The sequence below is a fragment of the Sceloporus occidentalis genome, unplaced genomic scaffold, assembly GCF_023333645.1.
Source record: "Sceloporus occidentalis isolate IW3139 unplaced genomic scaffold, rSceOcc1.0.p SCAF_421, whole genome shotgun sequence".
In the NCBI taxonomy this organism is placed as follows: Eukaryota; Metazoa; Chordata; class Lepidosauria; order Squamata; family Phrynosomatidae; genus Sceloporus; species Sceloporus occidentalis.
In genome coordinates, this window is record NW_028317401.1 from 105,926 (window position 1) to 128,594 (window position 22,669).

At 51.6% G+C, this 22,669-nt stretch overlaps 1 protein-coding gene and 1 pseudogene across 1 annotated transcript; both read left to right on the plus strand.

Annotated features, from left to right (window-relative positions):
- The first annotated feature begins 3,811 nt into the window (after window positions 1-3,811).
- On the plus strand, window positions 3,812-10,061 carry LOC149272753 (cystathionine beta-synthase-like). Its single transcript, XM_089506773.1, has 15 exons — window positions 3,812-3,999; window positions 4,194-4,300; window positions 4,448-4,582; window positions 6,347-6,426; window positions 6,525-6,659; window positions 6,893-6,962; window positions 7,092-7,183; window positions 7,548-7,673; window positions 7,808-7,892; window positions 8,076-8,181; window positions 8,636-8,713; window positions 8,844-8,978; window positions 9,245-9,353; window positions 9,643-9,727; window positions 9,904-10,061. The coding sequence occupies exons 1-15, from the start codon at window positions 3,812-3,814 to the stop codon at window positions 10,059-10,061; spliced, it is 1,689 nt and encodes a 562-aa protein (XP_089362899.1).
- A 4,582-nt stretch (window positions 10,062-14,643) lies between these two features.
- On the plus strand, window positions 14,644-22,669 carry LOC149272754 (homeobox protein PKNOX1-like; annotated as a pseudogene).

Consider the following 22,669-nt stretch of genomic DNA (forward strand, 5'->3'; position numbering starts at 1 on the left):
GAAAAAAAACAATAAAGATGAAAAAGTTCGCTAGAGGGTCTCCAGACCCTCTAGGGAACTCTGGCTCCACTTGCAGGTTGAATACAGGTACTGTATTCAACCATGCAAGTCAATGGAGCCTAGCTGTCTAATCACAGTGTGATTAGTAAAAATAAATTAAAAAATAAAATTAATAATTAGAAAGAAATAGTAAAAAATCAGTAAAATGTAAAAATAATTTCCCACTGATGTCACTATCAGGGGAACCTTCAAGTTGAAATTTATTTATTTTTTAAATTTAAAAAAGGCAAAAAAAATATATATATAAAAAATATTTTTGTGAGCAAGTCCTAAAATTAGCACATTAGCTTAAAACAATTCTCGCATGGAAAGAGTTAAAATACTGGCATATTAAATGCCCATTGGGTGTCTACTTTTAAAAAATGTATGGGTTGATGGGGTAAATTGAATTGGCCGGGTTCAAGAATGTCCCAATTAACACGGGGGGGGGGATGGCCACACATCTAATTTCCAATTAGAAAAATGCACACGTACCAAATGTGGCCTTTTAATTCCCCCCAAAAATGACAAACCCATGCATGGGGGTATCGCTGTACTCAGGAGATGTTGCTGAACACATATTGGGGTGTCGTGTGACAGCGGCATATGCCAGGAGCTGTAAATTCATACATAACATAGGTGTGTGGGGGAAAAATACACACAAAAGAATACTACTGCAAACTTTGAAAACATTCTGGTGGTAAAATGTGTGCATGCAAACAGTTAAAATACCAGCATTTAAAATACCCTGGGGTGTCTAGTTTTCAAAAAAATATGGCTTTATTGGGCACACTGAAATGGCCCGGCTCAAAGATGTACCAAATAGGGCATGGGCAGTGGATCCCCAAATGCCAAAGTTCAACATTGAAAAATGCGCATGTCCCAAATGTGGCCCTTTTGACCCCAAACAGCCAGGCAAAATCATTCATGTGAGGTATCGCTGTACTCAGGAGATGTTGCTAAACACATATTGGTTTATGATAGTGACATATACCAGAACCTGTTTATTCATACCTGAAGTAAAATGTGTGACAAAACAAATAAAGTTAGCTAAAGGCTGATGGTAGAATTAGTGATTGGAAAGGGTGTGTGTGTGTGTGTGTGTGTGTGTGGGGGGGGGGGGGGGGGGGCTGTGTGTGTGTGTGTGTGTGTGTGTGTGTGTGTGTGTGTGTGTGTGTGTGTGTGTGTGTGTGTGTGTGTGTGTGTGTGTGTGTGTGTGTGTGTGTGTGTGTGTGTGTGTGTGTGTGTGTGTGTGTGTGTGTGTCCAAGGCCCCGCCCTGACTCACATAACGCAGCAGTATTTTCTGCTCCTCCCACTGATTGAGCTGCTTGGCTCTGATTTGTTGGGCTTGTATCTTAGCGACACTTCGCCCTTGTTCATTCAGCCAATCATGGAAAGGTCTGAGTGCCACCGCCTTCCCGCCAGCCAATAGCGTATCCCGGTCGCACCCACCGTCCTTTCAGACCAATTATTGCGCCCGGGCTGACAGCGTGCTGCAGAGGCAGCTGTTGCAATCTGGTTTTTGGAAGGATACCTGTCCAGGCGGTGAATCCCCGTTCTACCTGTCCTAGAGGTGAGCGACCCCCCCTTCTACCTGTCCAGGCGGTGAGTGAGCCTCCCCCCCCTTCTACCTGCCCTAGAGGTTAGCGACCCCCTCTCTACCTGTCCAGACGGTGAGTGAGCCCCCATACTATCTATTGTAGAGATTAGTGAGTTTTGTACACCTGTCCTAGGGGTGAGTGAGCCCTGTGTTCCTGTCCTGTGGGGTGAATGTGTATACAGGGTCCTGGGTCTCACCAGCTGTACAGCAGTGAGTACACAGTGCCTGAGGCCTGACTTGCATTTTGGGGGTCCGGCTGTACATGTATGTTTTAGGGGCCACATTGCCTTACCAAGGGCCCCATGGAGTGTATATCTGCTATGGTGCACAGATTGCCTGCTACATCAGTGTCACTCAGGGGCCGGCATTGGCCGGAGGCTGCGGAGGCCGGACTTTGCCCCAAGGGGTTTTTGGATGCTGTTTGTTTTCAAACCCAATTCAGTTGACTTTAGTTTTGTGTACACGTTATGTCATGCTTCATGCGTGTGCAAACCTCGGGGAGGAATAACGTGCGTTTACTGCGTACTAAGATGATAATGTATAAATCAGCGAGCCGGCCACCTGTATAATGTATAGATAAATCAGTGAGCTGTCCCCCTGTATAATGTATAGTTAAATCAGCGAGCCGGCCTCCTGTATAATGTATAGATAAATCAGCGGACCGGCCTCCTGTATAATGTATAGTTAAATCAGTGAGCCGGCCCCTGTATAATGTATAGATAAATCAGTGACCGGCCTCCTGTATAATGTATAGATAAATCAGCGAGCCGGCCCCCTGTATAATTTATAGATAAATCAGCGAGCCTGCCACCTGTATATGAATCGGTGAGATGTTCTGTGACCCCGCCAGCTGCCCCTCTGTGTGTTATCAGCGCAGGTTCAGGGCCGCTCCTTGTTTGGGAACTGCAGGTGTGTTTACGGGAATATTCCACGTGTTGCGTGTCGTGTGTTCCGTGCAGCTGCTGACATACAGGCGGACGTGTCATTAGAAGGGGGGGTGCTGCAGCCTGAGCTTTACTGCCCTGCCTAAATACCCCCTCCCTACCCATGTGTCGGGTACATGGAGGAGGTACAGCCCCTCATCCGCTGCCCTGTTTGCCCTCCCTGCACACGGAGCTCCGGGCTGTGTTTATATAGCGCCAGCACAGTGAGGGGGATGTGGAGGAGATGGTCACCGGAGATTATAAGAGGAGAGCCCCGGGGGCAGTTAGCAGAGTTATAGGGGCCGCAGCGGAGGGACCGGCACAGAGCGGTAGCAAACGGGAGAGCGACGTTCAGCCAGTGAGAAGTCATCCAGGATGAGATTTCAGAGGGAGGGCGAGAGGTCGGCATAGAGAGATTACATTTCAGACGGGGCCCCAGGACTGACCCCGGGGCAGTGAGAGCGCGGCGGGGGAGAAGTGACAGAGGAGACGGCGAGTGCCGGGCCAGAGACGTCGGGTTTAGCGAGATCACCAATTCACACGGGTTATGTGCAGAGTGCCGGAGGGGGAAGACAATCCCAGACGCACCATCTGAGCTTTGCCGGATCCCCTGTTTATCCAGGGAAGCCGTTTCCAGCCAGGCTTGCCCCGGGGCTGTCGTCTTTAGTATGAAAACTGTCCCTTCCTGTCCTACCGGCAAAGAGCGGGCCGCAGAGTGCCAGCCGGCTGTAGAAAAATGCTTATGTTATCGTAAATATTATTGCTGACAAAGACATAAGAAAGCAGGGAATGTCTAGTCTATGATATATGCACGAGTTCCCGCCAACACGTCTACTCTATGTTGTTTTATATATATATATATATATATATATATATATATATATATATATATATGTGTGCAAAGGGTCAAGTCTAGGCCATTCTTAATTATGCAGTTTAAAGAGGCGTAACCTGCTTGAAAAGTAACCAATCATAATGATGCATGCTATTAGAAGTAGATAAGAGGTTATATAAACCATGTAATTCAAATATGTAATCAGACAACGCTTCGACTTTTGTGTGTTGTGTGCCTTGTCTCGATTATGCGCATGATCTAAATAAAGGAAAACTCTTTCTGAGGAGAATTCGACCATTAATTCAACCAACAGCGGGGAGCCGGGCAAAGAGCCGGCTGCAGAGTGTCAGGGTGCGGGAAGCCGGCAAAGAGCAGGCTGTATGTTAATCTCCTCTTTTCATTCGCAGGTCGTCATGCCTTCTGTGCCCCCCAGCTCAGATTCTGCCACCTGCCCCCACCTGGCCGAGAACCACGTGACCAACGGCAACGTGGCAGCCGACCTTGGGGTTGATCGGAAGTGGATTCGGCCGGACCTTGCAAGCAAGTGCACGTGGGCCCCGGGCAGACCCCAGACTGACTCTCCGCATCGCCGCGTGGAAGTGTGAGTGCGCCGGCTCCAGACTACTGCGTGTTACCCCTGAGGGCCGGCCGCGGGTTGGGTGCGCGGGATAAATGACGGGCTGCTTTAGGGAGCAGGTGTGGTGCATGCGCTGCCTCCACCCACCTCTCCTGTGCCCCATAGTAACGTGTCATTCTCAGCACATACGTGATGCAGACTTCCTCGTGCCCCCGCAGGACGCCGAGTCCACACGTCCTTCCCAACATCCTGCACAGGATCGGCGACACTCCGCTGGTCCGCATCAACCAGATCGGGAAGAAGTATGGGCTGAAGTGTGAGCTCTGTGAGTATCGGCTGCTTTCTGCCCCCCCCCCCAGGGCTGTCTCTTTGCCCCTGTCTCTGAATCTTCCTGTCTGTTGAACCCCATCACCCGGCTGCCCGGGGCAGTTTTCCGCCCGTGGTTACAGACCCCATGTTGTGTTTCTCCCAGTGGCAAAGTGCGAGTTCTTCAATGCGGGCGGCAGCGTGAAGGATCGCATCAGTCTGCGCATGGTGGAGGATGCAGAGAAAGATGGAATCCTCAAACCAGGAGACACCATCATAGAACCGACGTCTGGGAACACGGGTGACGAGAGCCTTTTCTATATATATCTCTTTCTACAGTGGGGCAAAAAAGTATTTAGTCAGCCACCAATTGTGCAAGTTCTCCCACTTACAAAGATGAGAGAGGCCTGTAATTTTCATCATAGGTACACTTCAACTATGAGAGACAGAATGAGACAACAAAGTCCATAAATCACATTGTCTGATTTTTAAAGAATTTATTTGCAAATTATGGTGGAAAATAAGTATTTGGTCAATAACAAAAGTTCATATGAATACTTTGTTATATACCCTTTGTTGGCAATGACAGAGGTCAAACGTTTCCTGTAAGTCTTCACATGGTTTTCACACACTGTTGCTGGTATTTTGGACCATTCCTCCATGCAGATCTCCTCTAGAGCAGTGATGTTTTGGGGCTGTCGCTGGGCAACACGGACTTTCAACTCCCTCCAAAGGTTTTCTATGGGGTTGAGATCTGGAGACTGGCTAGGCCACTCCAGGACTTTGAAATGCTTCTTACGAAGCCGCTGCTTCGTTGCCCGGGCGGTGTGTTTGGGATCATTGTCATGCTGAAAGACCCAGCCACATTGCATCTTCAATGCCCTTGCCGATGGAAGGAGGTTTTCACTCAAAATCTCACGATACATGGCCCCATTCATTCTTTCCTTTACACGGATCAGTCGTCCTGGTCCCTTTGCAGAAAAACAGCCCCAAAGCATGATGTTTCCACCCCCGTGCTTCACCGTAGGTATGGTGTTCTTTGGATGCAACTCGGCATTCTTTCTCCTCCAAACACGACGAGTTTTTGGTTTCTACCAAAAAGTTCTACCTTGGTTTCATCTGACCATATGACATTCGCCCAATCCTCTTCTGGATCATCCAAATGCTCTCTAGCAAACGTCAGACAGGCTCGGACATGTACTGGCTTAAGCAGGGGGACAGGTCTGGCACTGCATGATTTGAGTTACTGATGGTAGCCTTTGTTACTTTGGCCCCAGATCTCCGCAGGTCATTCACTAGGTCCCCCCTGTGTGGTTCTGGGATTTTTGCTCACCGTTCTTGTGATCATTTTGACACCACGGGGTGAGATCTTGTGTGGAGCCCCAGATCGAGGGAGATTATCAGTGGTCCTGCATGTCTTCCATTTTCGAATAATTGCTCCCACAGTTGATTTCTTCACACCAAGCTGCTTGCCTATTGCAGATTCAGTCTTCCCAGCCTGGTGCAGTTCTACAATTCTGTTTCTGGTGTCCTTCGACAGCTCTTTGGTCTTGGCCATAGTGGGGTTTGGAGTGTGACTGTTTGAGGTTGTGGACAGGTGTCTTTTATACTGATAACAAGTTCAAACAGGTGCCATTAATACAGGTAACGAGTGGAGGACAGAGGAGACTATTAAAGAAGATGTTACAGGTCTGTGAAAGCAAGATATCTTGCTTGTTTGTAGGCGACCAAATACTTATTTTACCGAGGAATTTACCAATGAATTCATTAGAAATCCTACAATGTGATTTCCTGTATTCTTTCCCCCCATTCTGTCTCTCATAGTTGAAGTGTACCTATGATGAAAATTACAGGCCTCTCTCATCTTTTTAAGTGGGAGAACTTTCACAATTGGTGGCTGACTAAATACTTTTTTGCCCCACTTTACATGTGACTGTGCTTGTGAATAGATGCGGGGAGGGCAGGCCTACATGGTGTGCGCTGCGGGGGAGGGCAGGACTGGGCGGTGCGCGCTCCGTGTAACGGAAGCCACATCTGTCCCGTTAACCCCCCCTCTGCTCCGCAGGCATTGGTCTTGCTCTGGCGGCTGCGGTGAAGGGCTATCGCTGCATTATTGTCATGCCGGAGAAGATGAGCATGGAGAAGGTGAGCGGGAGAGGGGATGTGCAGCTATAACCTCAGCCAGGAGTGGGAGAAGGTTCCATTTTCTGTACGCGGGGGTAACACGGGCTCCTCTGCCATAGGTGGATGTGCTGCGGGCTCTCGGTGCTGAGATTGTCCGCACTCCGACCAACGCTCGCTTCGATTCCCCAGAGTCCCACGTCGGAGTCGCCTGGAGGCTAAAGAATGAAATCCCTAACTCGCACATCCTGGACCAGGTACCGGGGACCGCAGGAGAACATGCGGAGAGAAGGGGGGGGAGGCGGCATTTAAATCTGTAAAGGACATTAAACACACATGGGATAGACATACGGCTCCTGAATCTAAGATGAGACCAACGACTGATTAAGGTCCGAGATATTAACGGCAGGGACAGAAATGTGCAGATAAGACGGGCGGCTCTGATCTGCTGGCCGGTTCTTACGCTGTCTCGTTTCCCCCCCCCGCTCAGTACCGGAACGCCAGTAACCCCCTCGCTCACTATGACACCACAGCAGAAGAGATCCTTGCGCAGTGTGAAGGTGAGTGTCCAGTGAGCGTGCGGCGTGGGGTCCGAGCAGGAACGACTGTGTGCCCCCCTGTGTATTTGGACCGGCTCATGTCGGTGTCTGTTACTGGCGTGTCTGAGGATCACCCCTTGTTTCCTGCAGGCCGCTTGGACATGTTGGTGGCTGGCGCTGGAACTGGAGGAACAATTACTGGAATAGCGAGAAAACTGAAGGAGAAATGTCCAGAGTGCAAGGTGAGCAGGTCACGCAGACTGAGGGGTCAGAGGTCATACAAGGGTAACATGTTCATATTTAGGGCAGGTTCTCCTAAAACATCGATATCAAGTATCGCCTTTTCCTTGATATTAAAGGAAAGCTTCGGCCCAACTGCAAATGACTCCTTCTTTAAGACTCAAATCTGAGTGCTACTGAGCATGTGCAGGAGGTATATTGAAGTACACTTCCTGCTTGAAGTATAGGCAGCTGGTGGAGGAGCTAAATGAGACAGAAGCGTCGTTCTTCAGCCTGTAACTAAAGAACTGCTGCAGCGACTCGCATGCCGTAAAATGCACTGGAGTCCATGACGTGTTAGAAATCTTGTTTACCTTCTTGATTCAGGTAGTTGCCGTGGATCCAGAAGGTTCTATCCTGGCAGAACCTGAGGAGCTGAATCAGACAGACAAGACTGGGTATGAGGTGGAAGGCATTGGATATGACTTCATTCCAACGGTTCTGGATCGATCGGTGAGATCCCGAGGGGGGTAGAAATCCTGGAGAAGTTTGGAGAAAAAAAGTCTGATGACTCCTCCATTACCCTCTGTCACTCCCTGCCCTCCATTACCCTCTGTCACTCTCTGACTCCTCTGTTACTGCTATAGGTGGTTGACAGATGGTTTAAGACAAATGATGAGGACTCCTTCTCCATGGCACGTATGCTGATCCGAGAAGAAGGTCTATTGTGCGGTAAAGGATGTTTTTTACTCTGTTGCCTCTTTTAGAAGTATCTCTAATAATAACCCTTGGTATCTATAAGCTTTTTTTCCCCAGCTGTGGGCCAAACAATATTTTTATTTAATATTCCACAATTGCTCCTGAAAGTATAAAGATAGGCTACTGGGTGTTAATATTTGGTATTTGCCCCTGCAGGGGGCAGTTCTGGCAGTGCTATGTATGCAGCTGTAGAAGCCGCTAGAGAACTGAAAGAAGGGCAGAGGTGTGTGGTGATCCTGCCAGACTCCGTGCGCAACTACATGTGAGTTACAGATCTCTGAAGGGGCCCTCAGAGCCACGACACTTCACTTCATAAGCTATAAGTATAGAATCTGACTAAAGAGTTTATTCACTAAGCAGAGAGTTATGGTGGGCTTCACTTCCCTGTTTTCCTTGAGCATTATGAGAGCCCTCCCTGAGGATGATCTGATTTGTAGGGTGAACCTTGTTGGGGGGAAGCTGGATTCATGTTACTAAGACTGTCTGTCGATCCAAGGAGCTCCAGCTGGCTTGCGTATCATCAGCAGAGACCCCCAGAGGTCTCCCCCCCCCCCCCCCGCATTCTGGATCTGCTGCACCAGTCAGTTCACACACATGGTGGAAGATCTCATTGTCTTTCTTGCTTCTTTCTCTTTGTGCCCCGGTGGCTTACTTTGGTTGTTTTCTCTCGATGGCTCCTTGAGTAATGGTCCCTCTGATTCTCATCTCTCTCCCAGGTCCAAGTTTCTTAGTGACAAGTGGATGACGCAGAAACAGTTCCTAAAGGTGGAGGATCTGGAGGGGAGGAAACCTTGGTAAGATCTTGGAACCATTTGTTTCTGTAAGTCCACTCCTTGCCCCTCTGCCCTGTTGAGGATGCAGTGGAGTCCTTTCTTACCCTGGATAGTGCACGGCGACATCCGACAATCTCTTCCACTCTGTCAGGTGGTGGAATGTGAAGGTCTCATCTCTCACTCTGTCTGCACCGCTTACTGTCCTTCCATCTGTAAGCTGTGACCAGACCATCCAGCTGCTGCGAGAGAAGGGCTTCGACCAGGTACCCATCGTGTCCGAGGCTGGGTGAGTGAAGCTCGTTGTTTGAGTCATAATTTGCACCGTGTCTTCTCTGTATCTGTTTAAGGCTGTTCTGGGGTGTAGAGGGAATGCAGGCGACTCGTCATCACATCCCTATCGTCTGTTAGGATTATTGTTGCCATACTAGACTACCCTAACCCACACCATATGCTGCACCCTATACACGCAGCCAATACCCCTCCCTGGGCACACAGTATAGGCCAGTCCTCTCGATGGTTACATTTGAGGACGCTCATTTCTCTGTCTCACAGGCTTGTCCTCGGAATGGTCACGTTGGGTAACATGCTGTCCTCTGTACTGGCTGGAAAGGTGAAGCCATCAGACCCGGTCTCCAAAGTGATCTACAAGCAGTTTACGCAGGTATTGGGCGAGGAGGAAGGGCTGTATTTACACCCCATTCTGTCTGCTGGAGGGGAGGTCAGGGTTTGCGCTCTTTCACCTCATCAACCAAGGTGTGCGGCTCAAAGTGGCTCTCGCTGACAGAGTAATGTCTGCGCATGCCTGGAAGCAGGAAGAGATATTAAGGTCCAAAAGTGTTTTTATTTTTTAATAAAATTGAAGTATGCATACCTTCCCTGGGGATACTCATTCCTGGTGCAGACCCCTTATTCCACCCCCCCCCAGGCTATTAATCCATTTGGTGTTTCAGGTGCATCTCATGGATAACCTGGGGAAGCTCTCCCGGATTCTGGAGACCGATCATTTTGCTCTTGTGGTTCATGAGCAGATTCAGTGTGAGTATTTTATGCGTCTTGTCTGTACCTTGATCTTGCTTCTCTTTCCTTATTTCCCCATCATTTGATCACCATCACCTACTGAACCCCTAACCTTACCTGTATCAGGTATCTCCTGCCCGGCCATGCTCCCCCTTCCAGAGAACCATCTAACCGGTCAGCTTGTCTCTCAGCAGATCACAATGATGGCTCCTCTAGTAAGAAGCAGATGGTGTTTGGTGTGGTGACGGCCATCGATCTTCTAAACTTTGTGACCAGAGAGCGTGAGCGCCGTGTCAGTGAATCCAGTGATCGCGATCTGAACGAGAGAGTGAGACATTTCAGTGCCTCCTAAACAGTCTACTAGGAAGACCTCGCACAGGATCGTCGCTTGTCTGATGCGTCAAACTCCTGCCTGTGTTGTCTGTCCCCTCATCCATCTTCGTGTGTCTTGTTTATCAGATGAGAAGGAATTTTTGTTATTTAGGTCACTTCTGATTGGCTGTTACATGATCACTTTACTTTGGTTACATGGTCAATAAAATAAGATCCAACTCTGCAGATGTGTTACACTCGCCATTCTTTATATTCTGGAAATAGGAACTGTCCTATGATGAACTTCTCTGAATGCAGGGCTGGTCCTGGGGTTTCTAGCGCCCCCTTCTGTATAAAGAAGCTGAATATGAAAATTAAACATTTTGGCAATCTTATGTAGATCCCATTGTAGTGATTGTCTCACTCCCATCACCCCCAGTCTGTTACATTTCTCGCCTAACCAGAGTGACAAACGTCATGACAAGATCCTAAACGAGGACTGTGCAGTGCTGCAGCGCTGGCTTTGTCATGGCTCTTCTGAAAATAAATCCCTGTCAAGTGTCCTGTAGCCACAGCCCATGCGCCCCCAGCTCAGCACGGGGATCTCTCCACTCGGGTCCCACTAAATTACGTTGCTGCTCCATGAGGATCTACAGCCTTGCATCCCTGCACCAGTGGCAGCTGCTGTGCATGCTCTTCTGCCCCACATACTGGCACCTGCTGAGCTATGGGGCTGTGGCATTACTGCTTCACATCGAGGCTCCCGGCACCTTGCATGGGCAAATGTATCGAGTTCTGGCCATAGCTGAGGGGGTTTAGTTATTTTCATTATGTGCAATCGATACATTTGCCCATGCAAGGTGGCAGGTAAGGCTGTCCCATGACCTTTGACCCATTCCAGTGATGTTTTAAGGCCATCAGTACCAGAGACAGCCCTACAACTGGAACCCCAACCATATCGGAACGTAGGTAGGTTGTTCTTTTCCTTCTAGTCTGCTCACTATTGTCACGACGCACCCTGGGCCAAGCAATAATACTTACATTTATGAATTCCTTGTGAATTATGAAGTCCATGGATATGTCACACTCGCTGCTTATGAATGAATACCACGGACTCCTAAATTTCTTCCAGTTTGAGTTGCGCCACCATATTTGTATTTTTTTGTAGGGTGTGCTTTCCCCGCACAAAAAAGAGGTATGATTATGAATCTATGGGTTATTACGGATGTATGTGTTGGATATGACCCTGGAAGAAGTATCAAAGAACTCACTATCTATGGTGAATTTATGGTCAGTTTACATTGGAGCTAGACGTAGCGGCACCTTTTTCCGTAACATTTCACACCTTGCAGATGGTCTGGCTTCATAAGACAAATTCATGTTGTAAGACCTTTTGGTACCACATGCCTATACAATTGAATTAACCCCTCTCATACTGAAATTGGCCATATCATCTCTAGTCCATATATGCGCTACGCAAGTTGGCGTGACAGCTATTATTTTTTCATACCTTATCAGAAAGGGCCACCAATATACACAACGCTTCTTACAGTCCATACATTCAAAGGGTCTGACAGACCGAGGTGAACCAATACATTCAGAGGGCCCCTACAATCTGGATACCATAAACCTATGGTTGGCCTGTAAACTTTTTTACAAATAAATACATTTTCCCGGAATGATTGTGGTTCCACTGTATTGGGGTTCTACGCAGTGCTCTCCCCTACAGTTTGCACCAAGACCTCTCTGATCAGTTTTCCTCCTGCTGCCATGTCCCGGGAGGTTATTGATGAATATTCTAATAAAGTAACCAGTGTGTTGGCAGCCAATAGCGAAAGTACCTATTTACAACAGTGACCAATAAGAGGGGGTGTCAACCCTCTCCATGTTGGACGGTCTCCGTATCCCCCAATACAGAGCTCGTACCGTCTCCGTATCCCCCCAATACAGCGTTCGGACCCCCTCTGTATCCCCCCCAATACGGGGCCCGGACCCCTTCTGTATCCCCCAATACGGGGCCCGGACCCCCTCTGTATCCCCCAATACGGAGCCCGGACCGTCACCGTTTCCCCCCAATACAGCACACGGACCGTCTCTGTATCCCCCCCAGACCTCAGATGGACTGTCTCCATATCCCCTCCAATAAGACCCCCCTGCCTATCACCCCCCATACATCGCCTGTGTATGTCCCCATAGAGACTGCTTATCCCCATCCCTTCAGCGTGTAATTGCGAGCATTTACCACACAGCTGTGAGACCACTGCGCATGCCCACAGACGGATCGCTCAGTAGGCGTACCTACGCCCGAAAGGGGCCGAGACAACTATGTATATTAATAACCACAGTAGGTTTCGTCTTTAAAGTTATATCAATATTAAAGAGGAGGCGGCTGTACGTGACGCCGTAACCACGCCCTCCATCCCTATGCTAATTAGCAGCGTGCTGCGTGATGACGTAGGCGCCCCTGCGGGTCCCGATTGCTGCAGCCGCTTGTCAGTGTGACGAAGATTGGCACCGGGTAAGCTGTCAGTCACAGCGCCCGCCCGCCGGCCTGCACCGCTCCCATAGCCCTCCTGCTGCCTCCTCGCACCCCCACTCGCCCCTAGTGCCCCACGGGAGCCGCCAGGGACCCCCGTTACCGAGCTGCGCGCCCCCGGGCCCTCGTCTTGCAAACAGCGCGCGCCCCCGGACCCTCCCCCTCCTAGTGCGCGCGCCCGCACCCACCCTCCCCTCAAAGGAATCGCACCTCCCCCGCCGTCGCGCGCTTTTTCTGCCAGCTAATCACACGCGGCTGCTGGATCGCCCAGCCAATCGCAACTCTAAGATCCTGTTGCTGAGTCTGAGAGAAGAGGGACTGGAGGGAGTCTCGGGAGGTTTAGGGCGGGTCTTGCTGAGGGGTGGAGGTGTAGGCAGGGCAACAGCTGGGTGTGTGTGATAGTGAGGGAGAGACATGTCTACATGCGGAGAGACATCACGTGCGTGAGAGAGAGAGAGAGATCTCACCGGTCAGACATCACGTACAGAGTGATGTCACGTGTCTGATAGAACATAGAGCGGGAGAGGCATCACGTGTGATAGAGAACTCTCATGGGTCAGACATCAAATACAGAGTGATGTCAAGTGTCTGATAGAACATAGAGCGGGAGAGACATCACGTGTGATAGAGAGAGAATTCTCATGGGTCAGACATCACATACAGAGTGATGTCACGTGTCTGATAGAACATAGAGCGGGAGAGACATCACGTGTGATAGAGAGAGAACTCTCATGGGTCAGACATCACATACAGAGTGTGTGATAGAGCTAGAGAGACATGTCTACATGCGGAGGGACGTCATGTGTTACAGATCGATATTGTGAATGGACACAGAAATCTTGTGTCTGGCACATAGGGACGTCACCTGTCTGGCACATAAGGATGTCACATGTCTGATGGCACGTAGGGACGTCACGTGTCTGACGGCATGTAAAGATGTCACGTGTCTGATGGCACATAGGAATGTCACGTGTTCCTGCAGGAACCTTACCTTGACTTGTAGACAGATAAATGCACGTGTACATGTTTACTCGCTATACGCTGATTCACGTCTGCACGCGTGACACTTGTATACATACACACCTTGAATATGTTCATGTAAATACACATGTCCATTAACCCACTCTAACCTCTGACTCCCAGAGGGCCTGCGGCAGGCAGAGCAATCACCCCAGCCGCGCGCCCTCCAAGACAGAACATACATGTCATATACATTCGGGGCCCCTTCCTTCTCGCCCCAGCTGAAAGGACAGCAATAGGGCTGGAGCTTCTTGTTGCCCTCCAATCCCCAAAGATGGGAGCCACCAAAAAGCATCCAGGGGCCCAGCCCCATTGGGGTATTTCCAGTGGCTGCGAAATGGTGTCAAAGTCCAAATCTCATCCAATGAAGAGGTGTTACTGCCCCCGGCACGCGTGTTACATGTGCACCGTGGCTCTGTTAAAGGGTATCTGTGGCCTGCCGGTGCCGCTGCAACACCCGTTACTCTACACCCAAAAGCCTCCAAGCTCTTCCTTGGGGCCACTTTGATCATTGGGGCCCTGAGACGGCCCCTGGGAGTTCTGTAGGGGACGCTGCGCTGCTCCATTGGCGTGGAGAGACATAAAAGCAGAGAAGTCCTCAGAGTTTCGTCCGCGTGCGTGGAAATGCATGATATAAATAAAGTTATGGATGAGGTTGCTACAGAAACCTGCGTGTGGTTTGGAATCACATGTTCAAAGGATAGGTATCTGTCATGTGTCCCGTGGTATGTAACGCGGCACGATTGGCTGTTCTATGTGGCCGGCTGTAGTTAACGGGGTGCGGAGGCCAAATCCATAATAATGTGCGAGCAACAGCCTGTCATACACGGAGGGCTTTGATGCTGGGAGAGCGAGGGTTAAAATGCACTGTTTTTTAGTGTACTAGATACCTGGAATAGCCTTCCAGTGCGGATGGCACAGAAAGTAGTGGAGGAGGGCTGGCAATGGCCGTATAGCTATCCTTCGCGTAAGAATGAGGGTTTTGTGGTCATGTCATGTAACGTGTGGTATGTTTCCTGCAGGTTGACACGGCTCACCATTATGTGACGGTCGTGTGTAGCTCACAATGATGTCCTCTCAACAACTGACCATGGATAGTTACACCGAAGAACAGGAGGTACGGTTCTGCTTCCCCCTACCCCGTGGGCACATAGATGTGTATATACCCCCCACACATGGGGCAGTTGTGTATATACCCCCCACACATGGGGCAGTTGTGTATATACCCCACACACATGGGGCAGTTGTGTATATACCCCCCCACACATGGGGCAGTTGTGTATATACCCCTCCCACACATGGGGCAGTTGTGTATATACCCCCCACACATGGGGCAGTTGTGTATATACCCCCCACACATGGGGCAGTTGTGTATATACCCCCCACACACATGGGGCAGTTGTGTATATACCCGCCACACACATGGGGCAGTTGTGTATATACCCCCCCACACATTGGCAGTTGTGTATATACCCCCCCACACATGGGACAGTTGTGTATATACCCCCTCACACATATGGGGCAGTTGTGTATATACCCCCTCACACACATGGGGCAGTTGTGTATATACCCCCCACACACATGGGGCAGTTGTGTATATACCCGCCACACACATGGGGCAATTGTGTATATACCCCCCACACATTGGCAGTTGTGTATATACCCCCCCACACATGGGACAGTTGTGTATATACCCCCCCACACATGGGGCAGTTGTGTATATACCCCCCCACACATGGGACAGTTGTGTATATACCCCCCCCACACACATGGGGCAGTTGTGTATATACCCCCCCACACATGGGACAGTTGTGTATATACCCCCCCACACATGGGGCAGTTGTGTATATACCCTCCCACACATCGGGCAGTTGTGTATATACCCTCCCACACATCGGGCAGTTGTGTATATACCCCCCCCACACATGGGGCAGTTGTGTATATGCTCTTCAGGTGTACATTTACTGGGTTACTCACGGCGCTTATTGAAATTACAACCTCTGTCTGTCTCTGTGTGTCTGCCTGTAACCTCTGGCTGTCTCTGTGTGTCTGCCGGTAACCTCTAGCTGTCTCTGTGTGTCTGCCGGTAACCTCTAGCTGTCTCTGTGTCTGCCGGTAACCTCTAGCTTTGTGTCCGCTGGTAACCTCTGGCTGTCTGTGTGTCTGCCGGTAACCTCTAGCTGTCCTTTACTGCCCCTCTCTTGCCCCCGTTGGTTGGGGTAACCTCTGGCTGTGTGTCTGCCGGTAACCTCTAGCTGTGCTTTACTGCCCCTCTCTTGCCCCCGTTGGTTGGGGTAAGTATCGGTTCCCGTGGGCGGGGTTATAGGAAATGCCTCCAGGGTGTGACCCTCTCGCCCCGTACTGACCCTGTCTCTTTCTAGATCGAAGTGGTGACCCAGTTTAAGACCGAACAAGACCCTTCGTGTTCTGAGCCAACTCCGCAGGGTCCGGCGAGCGGAGACAACCCGATGGAGGCCGACAAGCAGGCCATATACCGGTGAGTGCTGCAGTACCGGCCCTGACCAGAGACATCGCCGTCTCTCTCTCCATCTCAGTCCGCTGTCTCTCTGTATATCACTGTCAGTCCGCTGTCTCTCTGTATATCACTGTCAGTCCGCCGTCTCTCTCTCCATCTCAGTCCGCTGTCCCTGTATATCACTGTCAGTCCGCTGTCTCTCTGTATATCACCGTCAGTCCGCTTTCTCTCTCTCTCTGTATATCACTGTCAGTCCGCTCTCTCTGTCTCTCTGTATATCACTGTCAGTCCGCTGTCTCTCTGTATATCACTGTCAGTCCGCTGTCTCTGTCTCTCTGTATATCACTGTCAGTCCGCTGTCTCTGTCTCTCTGTATATCACTGTCAGTCCGCTGTCTCTCTGTATATCACTGTCAGTCCGCTTTCTCTCTCTCTCTCTCTCTGTATATCACTGTCAGTCCGCTGTCTCTGTATATCACTGTCAGTCCGTTGTCTCTCTGTATATCACTGTCAGTCCGCTGTCTCTCTCTATATCACTGTCAGTCCGCTCTCTCTGTCTCTCTGTATATCACTGTCAGTCCGTTGTCTCTCTGTATATCACTGTCAGTCCGCTGTCTCTCTGTATATCACTGTCAGTCCGCTTTCTCTCTCTCTCTGTATATCACTGTCAGTCCGCTCTCTCTCTCTCTCTCTGTATATCACTGTCAGTCCGCTCTCTCTCTCTCTCTCTCTCTGTATATCACTGTCAGTCCGCTTTCTCTCTCTCTCTGTATATCACTGTCAGTCCGCTGTCTCTCTGTATATCACTGTCAGTCCGCTTTCGCTCTCTCTCTGTATATCACTGTCAGTCCGCTCTCTCTGTCTCTCTGTATATCACTGTCAGTCCGTTGTCTCTCTGTATATCACTGTCAGTCCGCTGTCTCTCTCTATATCACTGTCAGTCCGCTCTCTCTGTCTCTCTGTATATCACTGTCAGTCCGCTGTCTCTCTGTATATCACTGTCAGTCCGCTTTCTCTCTCTCTCTGTATATCACTGTCAGCCCACTCTCTCTCTCTCTCTGTATATCACTGTCAGTCCGCTTTCTCTCTCTCTCTGTATATCACTGTCAGTCTGCTTTCTCTCTCTCTCTCTATATCACTGTCAGTCCGCTCTCTCTCTCTATATCACTGTCAGTCCGCCGTCTCTGTATATCACTGTCAGTCCGCTGTCTCTCTGTATATCACTGTCAGTCCACTCTCTCTCTCTGTATATCACTGTCAGTCCGCTTTCTCTCTGTCTCTCTGTATATCACTGTCAGTCCGCTGTCTCTGTCTCTCTGTATATCACTGTCAGTCCGCTGTCTCTCTGTATATCACTGTCAGTCCGCTGTCTCTGTCTCTCTGTATATCACTGTCAGTCCGCTGTCTCTCTGTATATCACTGTCAGTCCGCTGTCTCTGTCTCTCTGTATATCACTGTCAGTCCGCTGTCTCTGTCTCTCTGTATATCACTGTCGCGTCTTTGGCGCGTGCTGTCTCTCTGGCGCGCTCTCTCACGTTCCGGTTATCTCCTGGCTAGGCACCCGCTCTTCCCTCTCCTGGCTCTGCTCTTTGAGAAGTGTGAGGGTTGCACTCAGGGCTCCGAAGGCACAACCTCGGCCAGCTTTGACCTGGACATTGAGACGTTTGTGAGGAGACAGCACAAGGAGGGGAAGGATTTCTTCTCGGAGGACCCGGAGACAGACAGTCTGGTGAGTGGGTGGGTGGTTGAGTGAGTGAGTGAGTGGGTGGGTGAGTGAGTGAAGTCGCCGGCTGTGGATCCGCTCCACGCTCTTCTGGTAGTTCAGGCTAAAGGACTGCAGCCCGGGTTTCTGTGACGTTGGCGGTTCTGGGTCCGGTCCACGCGTCCTGCGCCTCACATTCTAGTTCAGGATTATTGACGCTAAGAGGCTTTGGTTTGTGATTATATGTGGGGGGGTCTTTTTAAGAGAGCCCCCCAGGAGACTGCTGGAGGTAAGGGGGGTTAGAATACTGGGACAGCTCCTCAGAACACCTAATAAGATATGAGTGGGGGTCTGTTTGTGTTACAGTAGCAGATATCATTATCATCGTTATTATTATCATTATTATCGTTATTATTATTATTATATGACGGGCTTGGGGGAGAGAAGAGAGAGAGAGTAATGGGGATGGGAGTGTGATGGGGATGGGAGTGTGATGGGGATGGGAGTGTGATGGGGATGGGAGTGTGATGGGGATGGGAGTGTGATGGGGATGGGAGTGTGATGGGGATGGGAGTGTGATGGGGATGGGAGAGTGATGGGGATGGGAGAGTGATGGGGATGGAAGAGACATTTTAAATACATAAGGGGATAAAGGACGGGAGGGTCAGCGGCTGAGATGATTGCTTGTGGGGCAGCGGGTATCTCGGCAGGTGGCATTGTGGATATTTTTGCTCCTGTCCGCAGATGGTGAAGGCGATCCAGGTTCTGCGGATTCACCTGCTGGAGCTGGAGAAAGTGAACGAGCTCTGCAAGGACTTCTGTAGCCGCTACATCTCCTGCCTGAAAACCAAGATGAACAGCGAGACGCTACTGAGTGGAGAACCCAGCGGGGCATATTCCCCAGTACAGGTAACTCCTACAACCCCGTGCCTGTACCTGCCAGACCCCCCAAGACGCCTGCCCCTGCTACAACCCCACCACCCAGTGCCTCCTGAGACGCCTGCCCCTGCTACTCCCCACCACCCAGTGCCTCCTGAAACGCTTGCCCCTGCTACCCTCCACCACCCAGTGCCTCCTGAGACACCTGCCCCTGCTACTCCTCACCACCCAGTGCCTCCTGAGACACCTGCCCCTGCTACTCCTCACCACCCAGTGCCTCCTGAGACACCTGACCCTGCTACTCCTCACCACCCAGTGCCTCCTGAGACACCTGCCCCTGCTACTCCTCACCACTCAGTGCCTCCTGAGACACCTGCCCCTGCTACTCCCCAGTGCCTCCTGAGACACCGGCCCCTGCTACTCCTCACCACTCAGTGCCTCCTGAGACACCTGCCCCTGCTACTCCCCAGTGCCTCCTGAGACACCTGCCCCTGCTACTCCTCACCGTCTCAGTGCCTCCTGAGACACCTGCCCCTGCTACTCCCCAGTGCCTCCTGAGACACCGGCCCCTGCTACTCCCCACCACCCAGTGGCTCCTGAGACACCTGCCCCTGCTACTCCTCACCACCCAGTGCCTCCTGAGACGCCTGCCCCTCCTACTCCCCACCACCCAGTGCCTCCTGAGACACCTGCCCCTGTTACTCCTCACCACCCAGTGCCTCCTGAGACACCTGCCCCTGCTACTCCCCACCACCCAGTGGCTCCTGAGACACCTGCCCCTGCTACTCCCCACCACCCAGTGGCTCCTGAGACACCTGCCCCTGCTACTCCCCACCACCCAGTGCCTCCTGAGACACCTGCCCCTGTTACTCCTCACCACCCAGTGCCTCCTGAGACACCTGCCCCTGCTACTCCCCACCACCCAGTGGCTCCTGAGACACCTGCCCCTGCTACTCCCCACCACCCAGTGCCTCCTGAGACACCTGTCCCTGCTACTCCCCACCACCCAGTGCCTCCTGAGACACCTGCCCCTGTTACTCCCCACCACTCAGTGCCCCTGCCGAGACGCTTGCCCCTCCTGAGACGCGTGCCCCTCCTGAGACGCGTGCCCCTCCTGACTCCTTGCCCCTGTACTCTCTCCTCCCCGCTGTCATTAATGCGTAATGTTTGTCGTTACAGAGTGGACTCGGTGGGGCTCTCAGCTCTCCGGGCATCATGGTTCCTGCGACTGCTCTGCAGCAAGGAAATGTGGCCGTGGCCACCGTGTCAGGTATGGGAAGCAGCCCGTGTCCCCTAAAGCCTGTAACGCAGCTCTCTCTCTAGCTGCATCCGCCGTGTTCTCTCCCAATTCCTAACGCTCTCTCCCCTTTCGCTGGTTTTAGGCGGTACCGTGTATCAGCCGGTCACCGTGGTGACACCACAGGGACAAGTGGTCGCTCAGGCTTTGTCCCCCGGCACCATTCGGATCCAGAACTCTCAGGTGACGATGGGACTTGCATGTGTGTCTGTGTGACTTCGAGGCGCTCCCTTTCGCCCGGCTCCGCGCTCCCTTTCGCCCGGCTCCGCGCTCCCCCTTCGGCCCGGCTTCCCGCTCCCCCTTCGGCCCGGCTTCCCGCTCCCCCTTCGGCCCGGCTTCCCGCTCCCCCTTCGGCCCGGCTTCCCGCTCCCCCTTCGGCCCGGCTTCCCGCTCCGCGCTCCCTTCGGCCCGGCTCCGCGCTCCCTTCGGCCCGGCTCCGCGCTCCTTTCGGCCCGGCTCCGTGCTCTCTAACCCTCTGTCTCTCTGCAGCTCCAGTTACAGCTCAGCCAGGACCTGGGGCTCCTGCACTCAGATGACAGCTCCGGAAAAAACAAGCGGGGCGTCCTCCCGAAACAAGCCACCAACGTAATGAGGTCGTGGCTCTTCCAGCACATCGGGGTGAGTTACGCTCTTATTTACGCTTATGTGAGAAATGAACTCGGAGGCCGCATCCTCTGAGTCTGCGCATGTTCTTGGGGAAACCCATTTACTCTGCCTGATTCCATTACTTCTCGGGGAACGGCAAACATTTCATCGGGAATGATTTAGGACAACGGATTGACATCGCTGAGCTGGCAAAGGGTTAACTCATTACACTGCATGGCTAACCTATATACACATACATGTAATGCCCCACTGCATGGATGATATGGGCCCAGAATACACGCTGGGGTAAGAGACGGTTGTTAGGGATAAATCACTAGCCCCTTTAGCCCCACGTTCACTTTGATGCCCCCATCCCCTGCGGTCGGTGCTTGATACTGATGTGTGATAATTACGTCCCACGCGCGCATGATACGGGCATGAAAAGGGCATCAAATTCCAACCGCTCAGCTAACGGTTTGTATCCCTGTGCAGCACCCCTACCCCACCGAGGACGAGAAGAAACAGATCGCTGCGCAGACCAACCTCACCCTGCTCCAGGTTAATAACTGGTGAGTACCGGAGTGCCACGTCCGGCCCCTGCCCGTCTACCTCTTCTTCTAAGCTCAGCTTAGCTTCACCACTTTGTTGGAAAAATGCTTATGTTATCGTAAATATTATTGCTGACAAAGACATAAGAAAGCAGGGAATGTCTAGTCTATGATATATGCACGAGTTCCCGCCAACACGTCTACTCTATGTTATTATATATATATATATATATGTGTGCTAAGGGTCAAGTCTGGGCCATTCTTAATTATGCAGCTTAAGAGGTGTAACCTGCTTGAAAAGTAACCAATCAGAATGATGCATGCTATTAGAAGTAGATAAGAGGTTATATAAACCATGTAATTCAAACGTGTAATCAGACAACGCGTCGATGTATGTGTTGTGTGCCTTGTCTCGATTCTGCGCATGATCTAAATAAAGGAAAACTCTTTCTGAGGAGAATTCGACCATTAATTCAACCAACACACTTGCCTTGGCTTCTCCATCTCTTTTCCCCCCCACCCCACTGCCCTGCCTGCTGGAATCCTCCATTTCTTTGCCCCCTTGGCTCCTCCATCTTCCCCCCCACCGCCCTGCCTCCTACCCTAGCTCCTGGGCTCCTCCATCTCTTTGCCCCCCAACTGCCCTGCCTGCTGGAATCCTCCATTTCTTTGCCGCCCCCCTGCCGTGCCTCCTTGGCTCCTCCATCTTTTTGCCTGCCCTGCCTTCTTGGCTCCTCCATCTCTTTTGCCCCCCTGGCTCTTCTCTCGCTCTGCTTCCCTCCGTGGCTCATGTTGTTGAATTCTTACTGATCCAGGTTCATTAACGCTCGAAGAAGGATCCTTCAGCCCATGTTGGACTCCAGCAGCACCGATACCCCAAAAACCAAGAAGAAGAGCGGCCAGAGTCGTCCTGTGCAGAGATTTTGGCCGGACTCCATCGCGGGAGGTGGATCTCAGCCTGGGGCTGACATGAGTATGTCTGAGGGTAAGTATTATCACTCGGACCACTAAAACATTTATGCTCGGCCTGGCTCCGCGCCCCTGCTCCGCCCCCGTGTACCCTGCTCCGCCCCCGTGTACCCTGCTCCGCCCCCGTGTACCCTGCTCCGCCCCCGTGTACCCTGCTCCGCCCCCGTGTACCCTGCTCCGCCCCTTGTACCCTGCTCCGCCCCTTGTACCCTGCTCCGCCCTCATGTACCCTGCTCCGCCCTTATTCTCTGTAGGCCTGAGGTCCGCTTCCTGCCCCTTCTACCTGCACAAAGCCCTTTTTTAGCCCCTCGGCATGGTGTGATATGTATGAGCCTATTGTGGCTAGCTATGGCCGCGCATGCTTAGCAGCATCCGTTTACACCTTCTGCTGGCCCCTAACGCACGAGCAATGTGTCCTCTTTCAGATAAGGTGGTGACGCTGTCGGCCCCCAGCTCCCTTGGAGCGGACAGCCTGCAGTCACTTACGTCAGATGGAGCCACGTTTGCCGTCCAGCAGGTGTTGATAGGAGGACAGAGTGACGAGGACTCTCTGGACACGGATCAGGAGGAGACGGACACGGGGCTGAGCGCTCGGGACCTGCGCGGACTGGTGCTGAGCGGTGGGGGGCTGCAGTGA

Bases quoted from the DNA above. Each gene is read 5' to 3' on its own strand.
- LOC149272753 (XM_089506773.1), top strand. From the start codon at position 3,812: ATGCCTTCTGTGCCCCCCAGCTCAGATTCTGCCACCTGCCCCCACCTG. The intron at 7,674-7,807 runs GTGAGATCCCGA...TTACTGCTATAG, and splicing joins CAACGGTTCTGGATCGATCG to GTGGTTGACAGATGGTTTAA. The intron at 9,354-9,642 runs GTATTGGGCGAG...TTGGTGTTTCAG, and splicing joins TCTACAAGCAGTTTACGCAG to GTGCATCTCATGGATAACCT.